The 21,804-nt window shown below is 39.3% G+C and overlaps 2 protein-coding genes across 2 annotated transcripts in view; one reads left to right on the forward strand and one right to left on the reverse strand.

Annotated features, from left to right (window-relative positions):
• cpne2 (copine II) overlaps positions 1 to 6,952 on the forward strand; it is a 34,887-nt gene extending 27,935 nt beyond the window's left edge. The window contains exons 15-16 of the mRNA XM_055037732.1: positions 1,361 to 1,597; positions 5,297 to 6,952. Of these exons, the coding sequence (XP_054893707.1) occupies positions 1,361 to 1,597; positions 5,297 to 5,404 (345 nt within the window). The 3' untranslated portion in view covers positions 5,405 to 6,952. The remainder of the gene's footprint in view (positions 1 to 1,360; positions 1,598 to 5,296) is intronic.
• A 2,474-nt stretch (positions 6,953 to 9,426) lies between these two features.
• tgm2l (transglutaminase 2, like) lies at positions 9,427 to 17,660 on the reverse strand. Its single transcript, XM_055051081.1, has 14 exons — positions 17,614 to 17,660; positions 16,276 to 16,446; positions 15,132 to 15,362; positions 14,272 to 14,390; positions 13,357 to 13,485; positions 12,858 to 13,035; positions 12,537 to 12,666; positions 11,776 to 11,879; positions 11,146 to 11,388; positions 10,813 to 10,958; positions 10,511 to 10,640; positions 10,269 to 10,429; positions 10,022 to 10,158; positions 9,427 to 9,930 (listed from the first exon to the last, which is right to left on the reverse strand). Exons 1-14 carry the CDS (start codon positions 17,627 to 17,629, stop codon positions 9,747 to 9,749), a joined length of 2,079 nt encoding a protein of 692 aa, XP_054907056.1. The 5' UTR covers positions 17,630 to 17,660; the 3' UTR covers positions 9,427 to 9,746.
• Positions 17,661 to 21,804: the final 4,144 nt, after the last annotated feature.

Below are 21,804 nucleotides of genomic sequence, written 5' to 3' on the forward strand. Positions count from 1 at the left end.
TTACACACAGTGAGTGAGGACAGCTGCAGTGTGTGTGTGTGTGTGTGTGTGTGTGTGCGTGCGTGCGTGCGTGTGTGTGTGGACGTCCTGCTGGACTTGTGTTTGGACCTGCTTGTGTTGAGTTGGTTTTAGGCGGACGAAATGTTCTGCTGCTCAGCCTCGCCTTTTCTGTTCCTCAGATAATGAGAGAACCTGCGACTGCAGACAGTGTGAGCTCGCACATATATGCTCCCACTACCAACACACACACACACCACACACACACACACACACACAACACACACACACCACACACACACACACACACACACACACACACACACACACACACACACACACACACACACACACAGGCTGCGGGCCAATGCAGTCTCTGCGTGTCCTGGTGTGTGAACGACCCTGTGTATTTGTGCGATAATGATTCTCTAATGAGCGCTGCTGCTAGCACGTTAATGAGACAGACTTCAGAGAGAGAGTGTGTGTGTTTAGGTGTGTTTGCGTGTGTGTGTATTTCGCGCAGAAGTGACTTTTTTCTAAGTAAAGACAGCTTGTGTTTTCACATTGTCTGTTCTTATCATGAGACCACTCAAGTCCAGCTGATGTCTGATTATGTTGATGTTTATGTAAGAGTCAACACAAATACAAAAACTTTGATCTTCTTACATTAATAATTTCCTCCAGGAATGTTTTTGTGATTTTTTTTTTCAATCTAAATTACAGATTTTTGGTACTAATTTAGAAAATATTTCCAAGGAGTTCTGCTATATTTGACTCTACATATAACGTTAATGTGATGCTTGTGTTACTCGATCAAGTAAGACTGAGGTAGCGCTGGAGTAACAATTAGAAATACTGCCACCTATAGGTGAGAGCTAGCATCACTTAAACCTATTGTTTTTGACCACTTGAGTGGAAAATTTGCATTAAACACAATTATGCACAAAAAAATGCAGTAACCTGTCGATTTTGCGTGAATTTTCACAAAAAACTAAAGAGACTGGCTGATGTAATTTGGAAGGAAACAGATAAAAATCTCTGTGGTTTGATTAATAAAATATTTAAGTTCTGGAATGTTTTTATGCCACATAAAACAGCAATGACCTGTTGAGTTTGCATCGCCTTACATGGTTCTTAGCCCTGCAAGATCTTAATTTCAGGTTTTATCTGCAAAAAGAATACAAGTCAGCATGTCTGTCATGCCAAACCTGTCAAGAATCTAATTTGCTCTGCAGTTTTTGCACAGAATGATGATTGAGGTACAAATTTAGGATTTTGTATATAGATTGATATATTTCTTCCATGTTGTCTGCCTTTTCCCATCTGTCTTCCCTCCTCTCCGTCTTTCGTTATCCGTCTGCAGCAGTACTTCACTCTCCTCATCATAACAGATGGTGTCATCAGTGACATGGATGAGACGCGCGACGCCATCGTTCAGGCCTCCAAGTTGCCAATGTCCATCATCATCATCGGTGTTGGTAACGCCGACTTCGCTGCCATGGAGTTCTTGGATGGAGACGCCAGCGTTCTGAGGTCCAACACGGGGGAGGAGGCGGTCCGGGACATCGTGCAGTTCGTCCCCTTCAGGGATTTCCGTAATGTGAGTATTGATGAATAGCAATTTCTGATTCTTCTCACAATGTTCACCTGATGGGAGCTTTGATTGACTTTTTACCTATAAAACCCTGAAGGAGTCACATCTTGAAGCAGCAGCTTTTCAGAATAACAGCCATTAATGCAAACTTCCTCTCACAACAACATTATTCTCACTAAAGTTTGTTGCTGCTGCCCTGAAAAGTTTAAAGTTCTTAGAGAAATTGTGACAATTTTTTGTGAATAATTAAAAAAGTCTCATTATTCCAAACAGTCAGCAACTAATAAAACCTGAGCTTTAAAGAAACCACATAGTTGGATCTTTAGTTTTTTTTTCTAGCAGGTTTCTGTTTTTGCAGTGAAACCAGTGCAACCAGTCTAGCTCTGCTGCATTTGATGTGGTTTGAGGAACAACTTTGATCAAAATGAACGGGGAACTCTTGGTCCATTAAGCTGGTCAGAAGTTGTAGTTTTTTTTTTTGTATGTCTGACCTTTTAAAGAAAACATTTAGATTAAAACTCAAACCTAACAGCTCCAGTGGGGTTTGATGCCCCTTTCACCAACTAATGTTTCAGTGTTGCAGCTTCATTTTGTCCTGGTTTCAGCTGTTCTTTACTAAACGAAGCGCTGTAAACAGCAGCCTGTTGTTTCTCGTTTTGTATTTTATCACACACACAGCACATTCAGAGCTCAGAGAGTTTGCTGTTTGAGGGTTCCTGCTCCGTTATCTCGCCCTCGGCAGAGGAGCTGCAGGCGTGCGCCGCGCTGATGGCTTTCTGAGCTGCGTTTATGTTAATGAAGGTTTGTATGTGTGTGCTGCAGGTGAGCTGAGACACTGGAGCGTCCTCCTTTCAGGATGTCCACTGGAGGACTCATTAGTGGGTTTTTTGTAGTTTTTCTGCGTACGTTTGTGTGTGTGTGTGTGTGTGTGTGTGTGTGTGTGTGTGTGTGTGTGGGCTGTCGGTGGGTCAACTAACTTCCAGTGCAGTGGGAGGAACAGACGATGTTTGTTGGCTTCATTCCAGCTGTTGGTGGGAGAGCGAGACAGAAATGAAGCGAAAGGAAAGGGACAGGAATTAATCTGAGACGGAGAGGAAATGAAGGAATCTGAAGAAAGGTCCTTTACTCCCACACTTAAGACTAATCATTCGCAGAACATGCAGAGTTGGTGTTTTATTGTGGATGATGGAGCGGTGACAATGGGAAAACGTTACGCCTTCCATTTGCATTTAAGTTTGTTTGTTTAATAATGTGATTAAAAAAGTTTATGTTATAAAATTTAATGCACAAACTTCTGTTTTTCAGTCAAATTTTATGATGATGGATCACGTTGAATGAAAACTTAAAAATCTGACAACTAGAATATTATTTATACATTTCTTCAATGTATTAAACATTGAGATGTTTTCTACATTGAAGATTTGAATGAGCAGCTTTTGGTTGGGGCTTCTTTTGCTTTTCAATGCTCTGTTGAGGCTCTCAGGAAGCCCTGGTTGCTTCGGCAGGTTGAGAAGGTTTGCATGTTAATTCTTTAATTAAAATCGTTTATCAGTGCAGGATAGTTTTTTGCAGGGTTGATCTCTTGAGACATTGCAGTTTTCATGCTGGGCTAAATAAAAACAAGTTTTGATATCAAAATGGAGAAGCTCACAGATTGCATTTTTCTTGTCAACCTGCCTACGTCAAATTTGGCCCATTTTTTTGTCTGAAAAGTCATCAAGTTGGCAGCAGCTAGTTGGCTTGTTGATAATACAGATAACAATAAGATTGGTTTCTTATGCAAATATCAGCAGATCGCAGATCAACCAAAATTAAGGAAATCTGGCCAATTTATCTGTTATTTTATGAGTCTCAGTGTTTTATTTAAAGAGTCCCTCTTCCATGGAGAACATTATTTTCTTTGCCAATATTAAGGAATTATTGACTTGAAACAAGATCCAATGTCTTTCTGAAAAGTTAGTTGCAGGTTAGATTTGTCTTAGTTTGAGTTTACAAAAATGTTTGCACTATAAACTCGACCAATAATGTCTAATTGGTGTTTCCATGATCAGAAAGACTGGGATTAGTGTTATTACTTCTTGTAGTTTTTAACTTTCCTGATTTTCCGTTTAGGTTTGTTAGCGCGGAAATACGTTTTATGGAGTTGTTTTTGCGGAAAATATTCTAACGCCTGATCCGAACATGGTGACCTGATAGCTCTTCTCCCACAAAGTTGGACCGAAATTTGATTTGGGAACTAAGCTGTTTAGATAGATAAGAACAACAATTGTTGTTAATTGACTTGTTTTGCAAATCTGAGATGGAACAAATGTTTCAAGTTCACGATTGCTCTAAAAAAGGTCTAATACTCACCCAGAGTAAGAGCTGCAAGTAAAACCAAAGCAATACATGCTTCCCGATGCTGACCAATGGGAGAACGGGAAGTATAAAAAGGGATTGATGATGAGGAACGGAGAGATTTTGGGGAAAGACTTTTTGGAACAATGATTTTGTATTGATGCATCCGTGGTAGAAGTGATAATAAATCTCCCAACCCGTCATGGCTGGCAGTAAAGTATTATTGGTTTAATTATATATTCAAGAGTTTTGCACCTTCCAATTCTCCAGTAGGTTCAAGACTAAAGTATTTATAGAATAAGAGCAGCAGGGCTGAAGAGGTCATTTGTGGCTGTGAGATCGTGGACACGCAGATGGAGGTTGTTCTATAATCAAGGAAACAGCAGGAGCCTGATTTTGATTAATACTCAGAAAGAAGTCAGAATAATTTTGTTTTTGATCCTAAAATGAAAAACCACTTCATAGAAAGCTGAATTACTACTCTTTTTCTACATTTTAAGCTCTGCTATTCTCATGCTGGTACAGTTTTTACCCACTTTGAGATCACATCCTTTTTTCAGCTGGTTGGATATAAATTTAGTTCACACTTGAAGAAACTTGAATAAATTTCTTGAAGTTTAGTTGCTCTGAAGCTGTTCATAGAAAGCCTTAACAAACATAGCAACATTATTTATCCATCTTGATTGCTCAATTTAAAGGTAAAAAATGTGACATGGATTTGTATTCATCCCTCATGAATCATTACTAAGTACAGTCTCCTTCTGTTGCTTTAGATAAACTTGTGTTTTGGAGAACATCTCTAGCCGATTTGCACATAAATGGACTAAAGTTCTCTCTGTTTTTCTTAAATCTAGCTCTTTCTTTCTCTTAATGAAAGATTAATTCTCTTAATCTTAATGCACAGATTCACTGTAAAAACACAAAATCTTGTCAAGTATGTTTGTGTAGTTTCTTGTGCAAATACATTAGTACACATAAAACAAGACAAACCTATCTTAAAAGTAACTTTTCACCAATATAAAGGAGCTTATAGTATGTAAATAGTTTCTTGATATTGATGATGAGGTATTAGTTCCCTTAGAACAAGAAATTATTTCCATGTTACAAGTGAAAAGGTCTGCCAACAGAACCTGTGCTTCAATATTAAAGGAATATTGACTTAAAACAAGCTCCTAAATCTTCCTGAAAAGCTACTTTCAAATTAGTTTTGTCTTACTCAAGCACACCAACATATTTACACTAGAAACTATAGACAAAATACTTGGAAGGTAGCTTTGCAGTTCTGTCTGCAGTCTTGACTTTAGCCAGTAGAGGTCATTGAATCGAATGTTTAGCGACATTATTTTGTCGTTTTTTTCTTTCTTTTAGGCTCCGAAGGAGACGCTTGCCAAGTCTGTCCTGGCTGAGCTCCCTCAGCAGGTCACCCAGTATTTCAAACAGAGAAATCTACCGCCCATCAACCCGGCGCCGGAGTGAGACGTCCCCAGGTCCAGAGTCCACTCGCTGTACATTAGCTTGACAGATCCTAAAAATGTTCTTGTTGCAGGCAAACAGTGCAGAATGAAAGTGTGTATGTAAGAAAAAAAAACAATCTAACATCCATGCCATCATATTTTCTACTGGTTAAAGACTGTTTAAAGTGTGAGTTCAACAGAAGTGATGTTGTTTGTGTCCAAAAACGGGAGGTAAAAATTACCCTGACACAACAGGATGTATTTTTTATGTATTTATTCTGCATGTCAGTGTGTCATGTGACAGGGACTGTGTGATCCGTGGATCTCCGTTGTGCTAAATCCTTTCTTGAAGCCGAGCAGTTTGAATCCTCTCCAGGTTTTATATGAAGTAGCGATGGAAGCCGTTTGATTTTGTGCTCATGTGCAGCAGCCTGAGTCCAAACAGAAGAGAATCTCCTCGGCCACGACAAACAGAGGTTTTTATTTGGAAGTTGAGATCAACAGTTGTCTCAGAGTTGAGGATTAATTCCTGGAAGTGATGAAATGTGAGCAGAATGAGGCCACAGTGGCTCTGTAGCAACGTCACAGAGTAGATGTGGGAACTGATGAGCCTGTTCAACATGGAGAAAATGTCTTTGCTTTTGCACAATTTCTGTATTATTATAGCCTGAGTTGATCCTGCATGTTGCCACTATTTCCTTATTGTTTGCAAAAGCTGATGATCACAAATGCATGTTTGTTTTTTTTACAAATATTTAAACAGATGAAAATATTTAATGAAAGTTCAGAAAAGCGTTTAGTGACAAAGAAAAAAGGTTCAATGAGATTTGAATGAGCAGAAAGTACAGAGAAACTTTGGGTGTTAACTTTTCGAATGTATATTTCTATGATGCTGTTTCTGAAATTATAAACCAACGTTTCTGCCATGTTTAATGTAATTTTTATGCAGTGCTGACTTGTGCAATTAAACCGCAATGTGTATCGCTGTGAGTCTGTAGCAAACGTGTTGCTCTTATTTTCAAAATGGAGTGAATGTGTATGAAAAAGGACCAGGATGGAATCCAACGTTAATGCAAATGTCACAAAAATGATATAAAGAAGTAAAATTGCAAAACATAATTATGAACAAAGGGCAACATGAAATCCCCAAAAGAAACTTTATCGAAAGAAATGTAAAAGATGTGCAAACACTTGAAAAACGAGATGGAAAGTAATAAATTACGACTTTGAAAGCTGAATTGGTGGGATTTTGAATGAAAAGCCTCCAATCCAAATGCTTTAAAAAAAACAACAAAAGCTCTAAAGAAAACAAAACTTTTAAATCAACACAAATTTAGCAAAACTCCCAAAGAAAAACTACTCCACTCATTTTAGAGATGTTTATAAAGCCTTAAACAACATACTATGTTTACAGATTGAATTGGGAGAGCTAGTACCGTATGCGGGGTGTTTATGTATAAAAAAATGCAAAAGTGAGCAGAAAATACAAATAAAGAGTCTAAATAATCACAAGGAAACACAAAATGACACAATAATAGAGCCACTGTAAATAGAAAAACAGTAGTAAATTTCCAACAAATGAAATTTTCAAGAAAAAACAAAAATTCTGATCTCCAAAACCCCAAAATTTACAAAAAACAACTCATAAATTTTGAGATTAATCTCAGAAATATGCTAGAAAAATACATGGAAATTTCAAAGTTTCAAAAGTAAAAAATCTTTGACTTTTAAAACTCTGAAAATTTCCACACACACACACACACACACACACACACACACACACACACACACACACACACGCCTTCAGCGTCCATTTTGCTCACAGAAGTTTCAACGCCTGCTGCTAAGGTGAGACTTTGCAGATTCTGTGCTGCTGGTGAGACTCACCTTTTGATCACATCTATCCTGAAATTCACAGAACTCTCTTCTGATTTCCTTCTGCAGGTTTTATTTGAACAGAAGAGATAATTCTGACAGGATCTCAGCAGTGTGAGCGTAAATAAAACCTTTGAGCTGGTGGCAGCCGCTGCTTGAGCCACAAACCAGCCTGGACTTTTACTGCAGAATCTGCCAAGAGCAGAGAACATGGCTGCTGGTGACAGATGCTCTGCGTTGTTTAGTTTGCCTTCAAACTCGAATCCCCCACTGATATTATTCTTTGTGCATGTTCGTCATTTTATTTGTTGTCATAGCAACTCCTTTCTCAGCAACACGGGATCTTTCGCTCCATCTCTTGGTTACACCCAGAAACCTGTGGCTGCCTGCAGCATAATGGAGAGCTGACACGAGACAAAACAAACAGCTTCAAATTTGACATCAAATTATCTCCAAATACAACTTCAAGCTTTTATCCACTTCAATAGAACACAAACACTAAAGTGTTGAGGTTTTTTTTACCGTCTCATCAACCTGCTTTCGATCCCAATCAGCCAACGCAGCTCAACTCCAGACGCACGATTCTTCTGCCGAGGTCTAATGAGGCCGGGATACACATCCCACAATCCAAATTCACAAATTAATTTCAATACTTTTGCTCTTTCTGCCCTGTGCTGTTGTGCAGCACAGAGAGAAAAGTTACGTGATCACAGAGTTAGTGCTGAGGAACAATCCATGACACACGTCTTGATTCATGAATGTAGCTGATTATTGAACAATCTCTTCAGTCTTTCAACGTTTATTTCTGGAAATGTTAAGAAAAAACCCAGTTCCATTCAACCGATGTTGGTTGTCAGATTATTTCCCACATAGTGTGCTGTAAAACTCTGCTGACATTGCACATTTGACCAATCAAACTCAACATTTATACTCGCACCTGAAAGTGGCTGCAAACAGATGCGCAACTATAGAACCATACATCTTTGAAAAGCAGAAATAGAGCCTCCTGCACAGCCAACAAGAATGCAACATGTGGTTTCTTTATGGTAAATAAACAAACATCCTGTAAAACTGCCTACCAGCCCTCATTAGTACAGCAGCCACTGTACAGTTCATACAGCAGTAAAACCAGCTGACCAAACGTGCTGGAGCTCTAGTTGCTTGGTAATGGTGCAGTACTTGACTCCTCAATCTTCACTTTCTGACGATTAAGGTTTTTTGAAAGGGCTCATGTTCTAGACATCAAAAGACTTTAACTTATTGCCAAAAAGTGGCTCAGTGTTTTTAGACTGTCTGATAGTCTTTTGATCTTTGTTGATTCTTGCTTTAATGTTTCTCGTTGCGGGTCGGTTCGGTTAAGTTCAGTAAAAATGGCAATCAACCCCGATCTGAAGAAACTCAGTCAGAAATCTCCAGTTCATCTTTGTTACAGTTTAAAGGTTTCTATTGGCAAAAGATTAATAAGTAATATTGTTTTATCTGAATGATACTTTAGCCTAAACAAATGGCTTGTTGTTCTTTAACAGATTATTTTAACACTAAAATCATTATTTATCATTTGTTACCATGTTTTTGTAACATACATAGCATGTATGTAACATGGTATGCATGTAACATGCATGTATGTACATATGCATACAAAACATAAATATAATTGATTTTCTAATTTAAATCAGATTATTTTATGCAAATGCAAAAGAGCAGGGCTATATTACCCCCAAATCCTCATGATTTGATTGTTCTCTGTTAATGATGCCCATATTTGTGAGTAAATTTTGTTACTTAGCAGCTAAAATGTTAAGAAACCAGTGAAAGTGGAGGGCTGCCCCCCAGTGTTTGCTGAACAACTGCAGCTATTAAAGTAGATGCAGAGATGACGGCTCCTTCATTTCAAATAGTTTCTCTTAATGAAGCAGCAGGGTTTATTTAAGCAAGCTGAACATCAGTCCAACCTGTCCTTTAGTCCTGTGAAGTCTGTGACATCTCTCCATCAGTGGCCTGGAAAAAGTGACACATTTCTGAGCAGCCAAGAAAAGCACTGGAGCAGAGTGACAGAGACTGCCTGACCCAGATAAGACGGACCGAAGATGCATGGTGAGAGAAAAGCACAAACCCAGCCGGATTTCCTAAAGGTTGCTACCTCAATTTAGCAACACAAACTAGTAACAATACATTTCTCAACATTTATTGCATCCAAACACTAAATGAATAATTCACAGGTACATATCATGGAGTTCTAGGCACATCACTGGTATAAGAGGATAAAAACCATGTAAAGGTCCTACAGGAGATTTCACTGCAACACCCTGTGAATAAATGCACATCAGCCATATTGAAGTTTCAAAGAGAGAATATGGATTTCATGGCCCATTCCAGATGAATTTGCATCCTGGGTTCAACTGAAAAAAAGTGAAAATATAAAACCAAGTGTAAGCACTAAATGTTGGGTGATAACGTCTTTATAGGTCTCCCGATATCAGACGTATTTCCTAAAACCTTCCACTCAAAACAGGAAAGGTATTCCTGTATTTCTTTCTAACAACCACAGAGACGACTCCCTTGACGTCCTTCAGCCTGTCGGAGTCGAAGTCCACCAGCAGCTTCCTGACTCCGGTTCTCATCGGGGTGAAGGCGATTTTCACCGACACCTTCTGGCCTGGAGAAATAACATCGCTGGAAAAAGAAACAAAAGGAGAACAAGATGAGCAAGATGAGGTGAAGGTTAATTCTGCTTCTGTTTGAATCTGTATTTATTCCTTCCTACTCGACGTAGATGTGAGTGTCAGACAGCAGGCCGGCCCCCTCCAGGGTGAACACACCGCCAGTCAGAGGGACTGGCAGAGGATTGGTGAAGGAGATAAAAGCTGTCAGCTGTTCCCAAACGAAAGCCTTCCCAAGAACCTTGGAGAAAACACAGAAATTTACTTTTATTTTGTTTTACCAAGAATGTCGGATTATATGCTTGTGTTTGGGACATGGTCTTTGTGTTGCTCCTTGGGTTGTTTGCTCACCTGAATGTGGAGCTCAGGTAAGCTCAGTGGGATGTCAGCCACAGCCATGATGGGCACACTGCTCCCCTGAGCTTCAGCCAGAGCTTTCACCCTGATCAGGTGATGGTCGGAGACACACTTGGCGTAGTCGTCGTAGCGGAAACGCAGCACCTCTTTATGAGCTAAACACACAGAGCATGAGAGGAGAAAACAATCAGACTCTGCAGTCACATCACTGATTGTTGCTTCAGGGTTCTGCTGACCATTCTGAGCCGACACAGTCACGTTGTTCACCTGCCTCTGGCACTCCCCCTGGTGGAGAGAGTTGTAAGTGACAGCCATAGCGTGCACCGTCAGATGAACGTGAGCATCATCTCCTCCTTCATTCTTCACCTAGAACAGAACAGACATCATTCATCACTTAGAGGAGGGGCTTCAGACTTGTTTTCATTTTGTGCATGAATGTTCTTAAAGGGCCGGCTGAACTAGAATACATTGATCAAACTTAGAGCCAAACCAAAACATTGCAGAAGAAGAAAACAAACAGAATCCTGCCACTGTGTACCTCAACAATCACATCAAAGTCTGTTCCAAACACGGGGTTCGGATGTCTGATGGACAGGCTGAGCTTTGCCGGCTCTATGCTCTCATCGGGCTGCAGGGTGGCCCTGCGCTTTGCCTTCTTATAAACCTCTCTCTCTTCCACAGAGCCTGCAAACAAACAAACTATCAGTGAAACTCAGAGTCCTACAGTGAAAACAATTACACGCCACAGTGGGAAGAAGAAGCCTCAACAGTTTGATGCCTCGTTGTGAAACTGAATATGAGGTTCTGAGATAAACTGTAATAATTGTGTTAGTTTTAGGTTCTAAAATGCTTTTTCTGCTCAGCCTCTGACCCTCAGGGTATTTGTAGAGCAGAGTGACATCTTCTCTGAAGTCGCCATAAACGCTTTTGGTGCTGATGTTCCTCCCCACGTTTCTCTGGTCGGTGCTGATCTGTTGCCTCCGGCCGCCTGGTAGGACCCTCCAGTAAACGATGTCAGCGTTCACCTCAGCAAAAACAAACGAAGCATCGTACTTCACTCCCAGGTTTCCCTCCTTGATGGCCGCCACCGGACACGGACCGCAGCAAAACTCCCCTAAAAAACATCATTAATTAATTTAAAGCTGCTGTTGCACTGCAAAAACACAAATCCTTACCAGGTATTTATGGTCTCAATATTAATAAAAAATACTAATTATAAGTGAAATAATCTGCCAGTAGAAATATTTTTTTTCATGAAAATTAAATAATTATTGATTTATAAACAAGCTCCTTACTTGCCTGTTAGTGTTATGTTATTTCAAGTTTACTAAGATATTTATTTGCACTAGAAAGTAGGCCTAAAATACTTGGTAAGATTTTGTGTTTTTGCAGTGTGCAACAATATGTGAATTGGCAACTCAGGCCATTCAACTCAAACATTTCAAAATCACATGAGTTGAAGAAAGGACATTTTGAAAATGAGAAGAAATCAGAAATGTACCATCGCTCAGTTCTTGAGGTGTGGGGTCCAAAACCTGCCAGCCATCGTTTCCTTTCGGGAGATCGTCTCTCCTCATCCAGGACTCGACCCAACAGTGGAAGTTCCTAAAACCAAAAGAAAGACAGAAAAAATATCTTAAACTATCAGACGAATAATCTCAACATTTGCTTGGAAGTCCACTCATGGAAAGATTGACAACAATCTTACGTAATACTCTTGTGAAAGACATTTTCTCTCTGGGTGACTAGAAATTGTTTGGAAACCATCTTTGCACTGATGCCTCATGCATGATTAATGTGAGGGATTGCTGCACCATGCAGTGATGTTGGAGGAAGTACTGCTGCAGCGTTAGTGACTCAGTAGAATCAGCTGATCTTCCTTGGGAGAAAACCTTTTACCACATGGAGTAATAAACTTAACTTGACTGCATTATGTGCAGCAGTGCCTGACATCCTTCATTTTGGGAGATAAGCACTGACCTTACCTCACTCATCAAATGTCAGAAAATCAGCTGCTCTGCTGTAAGACAGGACCGACTATCAGGCTTTTTAAAGATCGGCCAGAAAACTGCAGTTGGTCCGTCCATTTATTTTCTTACACCCTTGTCCCCCATTAAGCAACTGTATTTTCAAAATGTCAAATTACAAATGGTCGATTTGTAATTTAGCTACTAATTTTGTTCTAAAATCTTCTGATGTCCATGAATGAAATAATATAAATTATGAAGTGTTGGCTGCATGAATGTCTGGATTTGATCTTACCATTTGCTGTCTGTTTTTTCCTCTCTGCTCTCAAAGTCCACCACAAAGTCCAAGGAGAGATTCCCATCCACATCATGAGCTGAGCAGAAGTTGGTTATGAGGCGCGTTGGGATCCCCAGACAGCGAAGAACTACAAAGAAACATGGCTGTCACTCTTTCTTTCTGTCGTTTTTCCTATGGATTTAGTCACTGTTCACATTCACTAAGAGGTTTTGGGAAACTACATCATTAGTAACATGTAGAAAACTTAAATAGTTTTAATGTATTTGTGGTAGATTGCTGTGGACCTGTTCAGTAGAACGGCTGTATTTACAGTGTTACCTGTACATGCGACACCTGCAAACACCCAGCACTGGCCGTATTTGACTGCTCTGATGCCGGATTTGCTCCACTGCCTGAGGATGGGCACGCTGCCCGTCCATCGATTTGGTGCGACTCCATCCAGGTACGGTGCCCTCCAGCGCCCAATCAGCACGCCCCTGTCACCATTAGCATTCACCTGCACAGATGGAAAAGACTGCTTTAAGTCTACAAAATAGTTTTTCTCATATTACAGTATGAGTGAACTAATATTCCAAAATGTCTTGTTTTAACTGGCATTTTATTTTTCTTATCATTTGTATTTTTTCTCAATTTTAAGGAATTGTTGACTTATAACAACCTCCTATATCTTTCTGAGAAGTTACTTTTTAAGTCAGTCTTGTCTTCTTTCACATGTTCGAGATGAAAAATACTTGTTAAGATTGAGTGTTTTTGCAGTGCAGCGTTAACCTTCATGAATCCGTCATGTGTTTTTCAGAGAAGAAGAAGAGTTCCTCACCATTGCAGTGACCATCCTGCTGACGTAGATGGGATCAGATCTGCTGTCGATGTCCGTCTTTGAGTTGCTCAGAGCCTCCTTAGAATTATCCAGGACTTCAAAACAAATGTCCATCACAAAGTCCTCAAACTTGTCCAGAAACATTATTAGGAAGGAAAATGAGATGAAAACAATTAGCTTGATGCTAATAAAATAAGTGGATTTAACTTAAAGGTTTTTTTTTTTGCAGTGCAGGAAGAATCGGTAATGCACCATCATGACCTCTCTATTGACCCTTTGCATGTGACATCATGCTACTTATGAACTCTGTCCGCGCTGCCATGACGGTCAAAACAACCTCTGTGCTCCTGTACAGACTGTGAAGAACTCTGGAAGCCTGAAATCACTTTTGTTTAGTTGAATCTACAGTTAGTGTTTATTGGTGTCTGTAAAATCAGCCGTTTCAAAAACCTCCAGATTGTAACGTCACAGATCAGCAGGCACTTCCACTCACCTGGCAACCGGAGTGAAGGCCAGCCTAGTCTGTTTATCACTATATGCAGTACAATGGCTGCTGGAAAAGACAAGTGTTTTGTTGTCGACTTATCCAGAATCCACTTGCTGGTGTTTTAATAAATGCCGACCAAACAGACATATCTTTTAGAACATCTTGGCTTTGCTATTTTTCAGATAATGCAAACAAAGGACATGTCCTGTCCGTTTGTCATCCTGTTTGGTCACATTCTAACACGTCTTGTCCAGAAGTCTCTTCTGTCCAACAAACACACTTTGTAATCCAGCCGAAACCCCAGAGTCGCCGCTGACACGCTGCTGTGAAAAGTCTCACATGCCAAACTCTGTCCTAACAGTCGGACACAAGCACTTCTTCAACCGATCCACACAATAAATGTCTGTGGCTGTGTGTGGGCGTGGTACCTGCCCGTAACTCCAGGGAATGCTTTTGATGTAATCCCAGGTATCCATGAATATGACTCCGTCTTCGTTCATGATGTATTCCTGGAGCAGCCTCTCGTCCGGCAGGTACACAACATCATCTGATACACAGACAAACATAATTAGCCACAAAGTTTTCTGGTCTTAATGCAGCACAAAGAAGAGTTTAAACATCTAATGTTTGCAGAAACGGCAAATCAGAAAAAGCATACTTTTTCACCGAGTCTGCTTTGTGTTATATAAAAACACAAAATCTTATAAAGTATTAGATTTTTGTGTAGTTTCTTGTGCGAATATATTAGTTTTGTCTTTCTTCAAGTGTACTAACTTAAAAATTTATTTTCAGCTAAATATATAAGCTTGTTTTAAGTCAACGAGATTTTAACTGGAACTAGAACATTTGGTCAATATTAAGAAATTATTGACTTAAAACCAGTTCATATTTCTTGCTGAAAAGTTACTGGTAAGTTAGTTTTGTCTTGCTTCAAGTGTACCAAGATATTTGCACTAGAAACTAGACAAAATACTTGCAAGAGTATTTTGTGTCCACAGTGACTCTGAGTGCTTAAACGTGTTTGCTCCTCTCACTCTTTGCTGTTTCCTCCCGTTATTTTTCCGTCTGTTTCCTGTCATCATTTTTTGGATTTCTGTGTTTGATCTGCTCTGGCTCCTTGTGTTCTACGTGATTTTTTGTTAATTTGTTCATTAAGTACCACAAAATCTACTCTGCTCCTCTGCCAGCTGCATTTTTGCCCACCAACAAACTACATGACATAATTTTTATGTTTGACAAATAATAATATAGTTTCTTTTAAATTAGTTCTGTAGGAAGCATCCTCTACCTTTGCACCAAGGGTTAAACAGCACATGGAAGCTGATTTCGTCAACTCTCTCCACGATGCGTCCATCCGGTGACATCAACAGCACGACCAGACGGTACAGTCCAATGATGGCGTCTGCTGGGCTCTGCAGAGTCAGCAATATTTCCCCCTGAGTCTCCTGCTGGTGAAACCACCAGCTGTCTCTGGCCCCCTGCTGCTTTTGAACCTTAATCACCACTTCGTCTCTTTTACCTATATAAACACAAAGTTTTTAGTCAGTGCATGTTGATGATTCTTTTTTTATTATCAAGAAACAAGATGTGGCAGCTTCTCGCCTTTACAGAGAATATGAGAAAACATAAATCTGTGAAGAAACTGTGTTTTTTTTCTTTTGACAGCCAATGAATCCCACAAACATTGTGTGCAGAAAAAAGAAATTTGGCCACATTGATGTCTATTGGGTCAAGATGAGCATTTTCTCACTCCTACCAAACAACTGATCAGCCCTCTGTCAGCCGCGCTGCTGTGATGATCAAACCGAGCCTGTGAGCGCAGATAAAAATGACTCCATCTTTGTTGCCAGGCTTTGAGGTGATCTGAATAAATTTGCAGAAATAACGGCGCTGGGTTTCCAGTCTCGCTCCACAAGAACTAAAATGACGCTCAGGTAAGACAAGAAACAGAAGAGGCATCTGGGAAACCTCAGATGCCTGAGGTCTTTTTACTGACACTGGAATTTAAGGGCGAGTTTCTTCACTGTTTCTCAGCCTGAAAACATCCAACAGCTTCTGTTTTTGTCTTTCTATGATATCCAATCTCCAGTTTTCCTGCAAGATTCAGCTCCACTGTCTTACAGCATGACAAACATTTCATCTACATCTAAAACACACTGAAAAACACAAAATCTTGCCAAGTAGTTTCTAATGCAAATATCAGTTGAAATAAGAGAAAACTAAGATAGAAAGAACTTTTCAGCATCAGATAGGAGCTTGTTTTAGGATAATAAATCTTGAATATTGATAAAAAGTTCTAGTTACACTGACACTACACTAGTTATACATAGATATATATTGCTTGTACTTTAGTTTCTTAAAGACAAATACTTGTTAAGATTTTGTGTTTTTGCAGTGTAGTGACTGAAGAGCTCTCTGATTGGTCGGCTCACCCAGGTGCAGGACGAGCTCCAGCTGGTGTTTGGGGGGCAGAGAGTCAGAGCACTGCACGGTTATGGAGAAGGGCTGCCCTCTGCGGACGATCAAGCGCTCCCGATCGATCTCCCTGGTGCGGTGAGCCAAGTTGTTCTCATGGCTTCTCAGGTCCACGTCCACGATAAAAGCTGATCAGAACCAGCAGAGATGAGTTACATGCATTTTTTCTTTGACAAAATAAAAACTGCAAAAACACAACTTTTCACCAAGTATCTTTAAGTTGTGTAAATATATTAGTAAACTTAAAATAATTACTTTTCAGCAAAAGTAAATAAATCCTCAATATAGATGATAATGTACTTTTTCCACTGGCAGATTGTTTCACTTTTAAATTGAAACAAATTTTCAGTTTAAAAGTTGAAAATTTGACTATAAGTGAATAATCTCCCAGTAGAATAAATAGTTTTTTTTTTATCAATATTAAGGGATTATTGACTTAAAACAAGCTCATAATTCTTGCTGAAAAAGTTACCTGTATATTAGTTTTGTCCTATTTCAAACATTCTTAGATATTTGAACTACAAACTAGACAAAATGCCTGGTAAGATTTCGTGTTTTTGCAGTGAAGAATCACTTGTTAACACCTGTTGAAAGTCGGATGGCTACAGGTTTGGTCTAGAGTGGATTCTAATGGATCAGTTGTTTGATTGTGTGGCATAGAAATGAATGCAGCTTTTCAACCAGTCTGATTATACTTCCTGTTCTTTTCTCCCCCCAAAGCTGTTTTCTACCCAAAAGCCTGGAAAACAGACCGGAGGAAACTCGCTGGGCTCTTATTCTATCAGTACTTGAGTTCTCAAACACTTTAGTCAGTTGCTGTTTTTAAACCTGCATTATAAATAGGCTGGGCACAGATGCATTTTTGAACCAGTGATGCTTTATTATGAATATTTTACATAATAAGAAACACAGAGCTTGTTCTTGCTGTTGTTTATGTGCTAATCTACTGCAGATCCCAGTAGTGTTGGGGATTTTCTGGGGTTGTTTAATAGTGTACCTATTGCACCCAAATTCTTCTCATTTGAAATAATTCAAATCTAAAATAAAAGTGTAGAAAGTCCCAGCCATGTTGCAGCCAGGGTCGCTCTGAGTTACACGAGGTGACCTGAAGGTCAACTTACTCAGTCGAATCTTTGCTCTCTGAATGAAAAGCTGTTTTTTCCTTTGTTGCAGGAATAGGTTTGGTCACACCGACATATCGACTCATAAATTAGACCATTTTTTTTTCACATACAACACAATCTCCCCCTGAATTATGCACAGTGATAATTAATAATAGTGAAGTGGTCACTTACTGCTGGGGTCGGCCATCGCAGGTTCTCTCCTCTGTTCCTCTCTTCCTCCTCCTGGGTCCAGTTGGGTTCAGTATTTATACAGCTGAGGGTCGGCCCTCCCTCCTGTCTGACACACACACACACACACACACACACACACACACACACACACACACACACACACACACACACACACACACACACACACACACACACACACACACACTCCTCGACTCACCCTCACCTCCTTCTTTGACCTCTTTGACCTCTGACATCATTTCTCAAAAAGCTGAGCTCCTCTGTGGGTGTGTGCGGCGGTTTCTCACTTTCATTTCCCCTGACACACACACACGACTCTTTGCTGCATTGCAATAGAAACATTTCTGTATGTTTCACCTTTGAGGAACATTATGGAACATAATCTTTTGGTTATTTAATTTATTTTGTTTATTTAACCTTTATTTTACCAGGATACAAAAATTAAAAAAATTCCAAGGTAGTCCTTGCCAAGAAGCAGCAAAAAATACAACATCTCTGCCAAATTAAAATTTTAAAAGGGGAATTGTTCTTATAGCTTTATGAGATGTAGCATTTTGGGACCTAAAAATAGTTATTGTTAATTTAGAGGTGGCTGAAGGGTTAAAAGCACATGCAACATGCTCTCTGCTCCAGTAAGCAGAGGCGCAACAATAACTAACGTTTGGATTACATTATCTATGAGCTCTGGCTCTGATCGTTATGAACTCTTGTATGTCAACCATTTCCTGTACAGGAGGTCAACAACGTACAGCCTCAACAGTCTCTGCTTATCTGGACATTGACCAAAGACGGATCACAGGAAAATATGCAATAATATATGTGGAAACAGTTTGTCCTAAAACCTTTTACTGTAAATCATCAAATATTTTGGAAATGAGAAATCTTATGTGGAAAATATTTTTTCTCTTGTTTGTTTATATATAATGTGTCCGTAGATTTTTACCATTTTTTAACAGTTTTATAAACTTCATAAAACAGTGTTACAAAGACTTTATTTTGCAACAAAATATTTTAAACGATATCATAACATCATTGTTGAAATCAAAACATTTCTAGAACTGTACTGTTATTTTTCACTGCTATTTCTATACAAACCAGAAGTTTACATACACATAATAAAACAGACAAATAATTACCAGGATAATTTGTGTTTGCTAACTCCTATTATCTCAAATGAGTCAGCTGACCTATCAGAAGTTTCCAAAGATATGACATCATCATCATCTGGGCTTTCTCTAAAGCCCAGATGATATTCATTCTGGATGCAAACTTCTGATTTTAAGGGCATGAATAAATAAATCTCTCTTTTTTTTATTGTGGCTTTTTGTGAGTACAAATAATTTAGATAATTGTTCTGATCTTTGTTCATGGGAAGATAATGTAAGAAGCTCTGCAGCTGCAATGAGCAGATCTGAAACGCTGCTGTTTGTGTTGAGTGAGCAGCACTTTAGTTCATGATAGTCATGGCCGAGTCCCAAGCAGAGTCCCAGCAAAAAAAAAAGTGTACAGCTAATGGAATGACCTAAATGAAGCTTTGACCTGAAAAATAATGGTGAATATAAAAACCAATACAAATCTGCACCTAATGGTGCAGAAATGACTGCAAAGACCATCGGCAAGGAGATCAGGACTGCATTTTACTGAAAATATGAATTTCTCTGTCTGAAATGTGTTTTCAGACAGAAAGAAACAGAAACTATACACTGTGGTTTGACTTTTACAACCAGTTTTGCAGTCACAAATTTTTTGTTTGTGACTGTAAACAAAAAATACAAATAATGAAAGGATAAATGCTGATGCTTCCAGACATACTGTCATTCACTTTTCCTGTTTGGGTTTGTACCTTTTGTGCCACAGGCAGGATGTTTTTAGCATTTTGCTGCAGAAAACTGCTGATTAACACGTCTTCTAGAGGTTGCAACACTGTTGAATGTGATACAGTTCCTGTTCTAAAATAAATGTCAGTCTGGCAAACACAGATGCCATATCTGACCTGCATAAATCCTTAACCATTTTGGGACTTCAGTAAAGAAAAAAAGATCTCCAGCTACAGCACAGAAAGAATGAACTTTACAAAGAAAAATCTAATTGTGGGAAATATGTCATCAAAACAGATTGATTTTCTCCATTTGAAATTTTCAAAAAATGCTCCGACTGTTTGAATCAAAGGTGAGCAGCTTTCCCTGCAGGTGAGTTAAACAAGTATGAAACTGCTTGCAGGAGCTCCACAGATGTTGCTTTGGTTACTGTAAAGTCATCCCCCATGTTTCATATATGATAAAGTAGTAAAGACTCTCCCTAAGGCCAGCGAGATAAACTCCACCAAGGAATGTTGAAACAGATGGAGGAAACTAAAGGAAGTTGGCCAACCCATTCCTGTTACTACATCCTAAGAAATCAAGTTGTTTTAGTTCATAATCTCTGCCTTAAAACAATAAAAAACATCGATCAGCCTTTGTTCGTTGCCAATACACACACGGTGTACATACACCAGAAACCTGCTAAGAACAGTTAGAGTGAGGTGAGTTGGTGGGAGGGATGAGGAGTTGACTGGTTCAGTTTCCTTAGACTTAAAGTTGCTCCTGTGTTACATAAGAATAGATGCTGCATTTCTTTATTGAATATAATCACATATGTAAAGAGTTGGGCATGTTTTTCGGAGTTATTCGAGTTCAACAACACTTCCTACAGTTTGCATCTTGTTTGTTCTACCTTGAAGCCCACAGGAGAACCTTCCAACATCGCAGAATGCTTTAAACATTTCTGCATGTGGTCCAGATTTCCCACAGTGGTTTGCAGAAGTGAATATCTGTAACGTTGCGCTTCCAAAGTTAAATAGGACTTATTATGCAACATTCACATTTTTATTTCATTTTTTATTCTATTTCAGTCTGTACTGCTTCTAGAAACAGAAAAAGTGCTTAAAAAACATCCGGCCATGTTTTTTGGTGTCTGAAAAATTAGCCGTTTCAAAAACCTCGAGAATGTAGCATCACAAATCAGCATGTGCTGCCTGTTACCGAGCAACCCCAGCACCTTTGGTTCAGCTGTATGCACTGTATAATGGCTGCTGGAACAAACAAGTAGTTTCTTGCCAACTTAACTTCTAGAAACCACTTGCTGCATTCTTGTTGGCCGTCCAGAAGGCTCCACTTCTGCTTTTCACAGAAGTATAATAGCTTAATTTGCTGTAATTTTAACATGTGAGTGTAAACATTGAGTTGAGTTTAGATGTAAAGCAGCTCATCATGCAAGGAGACTTTTAAATATTTCAATAGCCATTCGGAAGAGGCAGATGATGTAAGTGCATCACCAGTCGTACTTAATTCTGAACATTATTTTCTCAACCTACAAACCGATGTAGAAAAAATCAGATTTGAAGAGTGTGTGTGTGTGTGTATTTGTGTGTGTGTGTGCGTGTGTGTGTGTGTGTGTATTTGTGTGTGTGTGTGCGTGTGTGTGTATGTGTGTGTGTGTGGGAGAAATGCAAGTCTCTGGGTCTGGGTGAATGAATAGCAAAGCTATGAAATTGGGTGGTGGTCATGTTCGGGAAAAGCCGGACTTTAGCTGACCTCGGCTTCCTGATCGCATTGTGGTGTCGGCAGAGGGGGCTTTCACCTTCTTTCTTGATAGAAATGTTGGCTGCATTCCCAGAACATTTCAGAGCGTTTAACATTCCAACAGAAAATGATGACAATTAGAAACAATTTAAAAGAAAAATAAACGACCTAAAATGCAAAAAATAAACAGAGCCCCACTGCAGTAGGTGTAGCTTTTCTTTTTTTAAAGAGAGAAAGGGAAAGATGTTCATGGAGGGTTGTGATGCTCCCACTGGAAGAGTTATGGTTTCATTTTCAGCGTTTCATTTATCGGAGTTCTTTTGAAACCAGGGAACATTTTGTGCATTAAGTTCACTTGTGTATTATTGTGAAGCCAAACAGCCCAATAAATCATGTCTGTGCGTGAAATCAATTTAGAAAAAATATCATGAAGTGCATTGTGAATTTATAAAGCCCTGCAATTACATTTAGTCCAAAGCAGAGTAATGCTCGCCATTGGCAGCAGAGGGCGCTGGTTTCCTGCATTTACCAGTGAAACACTTCTCCATGTAAAGTATTTTTACATTAAATTTGTTTCACTCAATTTCAAACATATAAGTAATGATAGATTTGC

This window comes from Poeciliopsis prolifica, unplaced genomic scaffold, assembly GCF_027474105.1.
Source record: "Poeciliopsis prolifica strain line A6 unplaced genomic scaffold, Auburn_PproV2 SCAFFOLD001, whole genome shotgun sequence".
Taxonomy (NCBI): domain Eukaryota; kingdom Metazoa; phylum Chordata; class Actinopteri; order Cyprinodontiformes; family Poeciliidae; genus Poeciliopsis; species Poeciliopsis prolifica.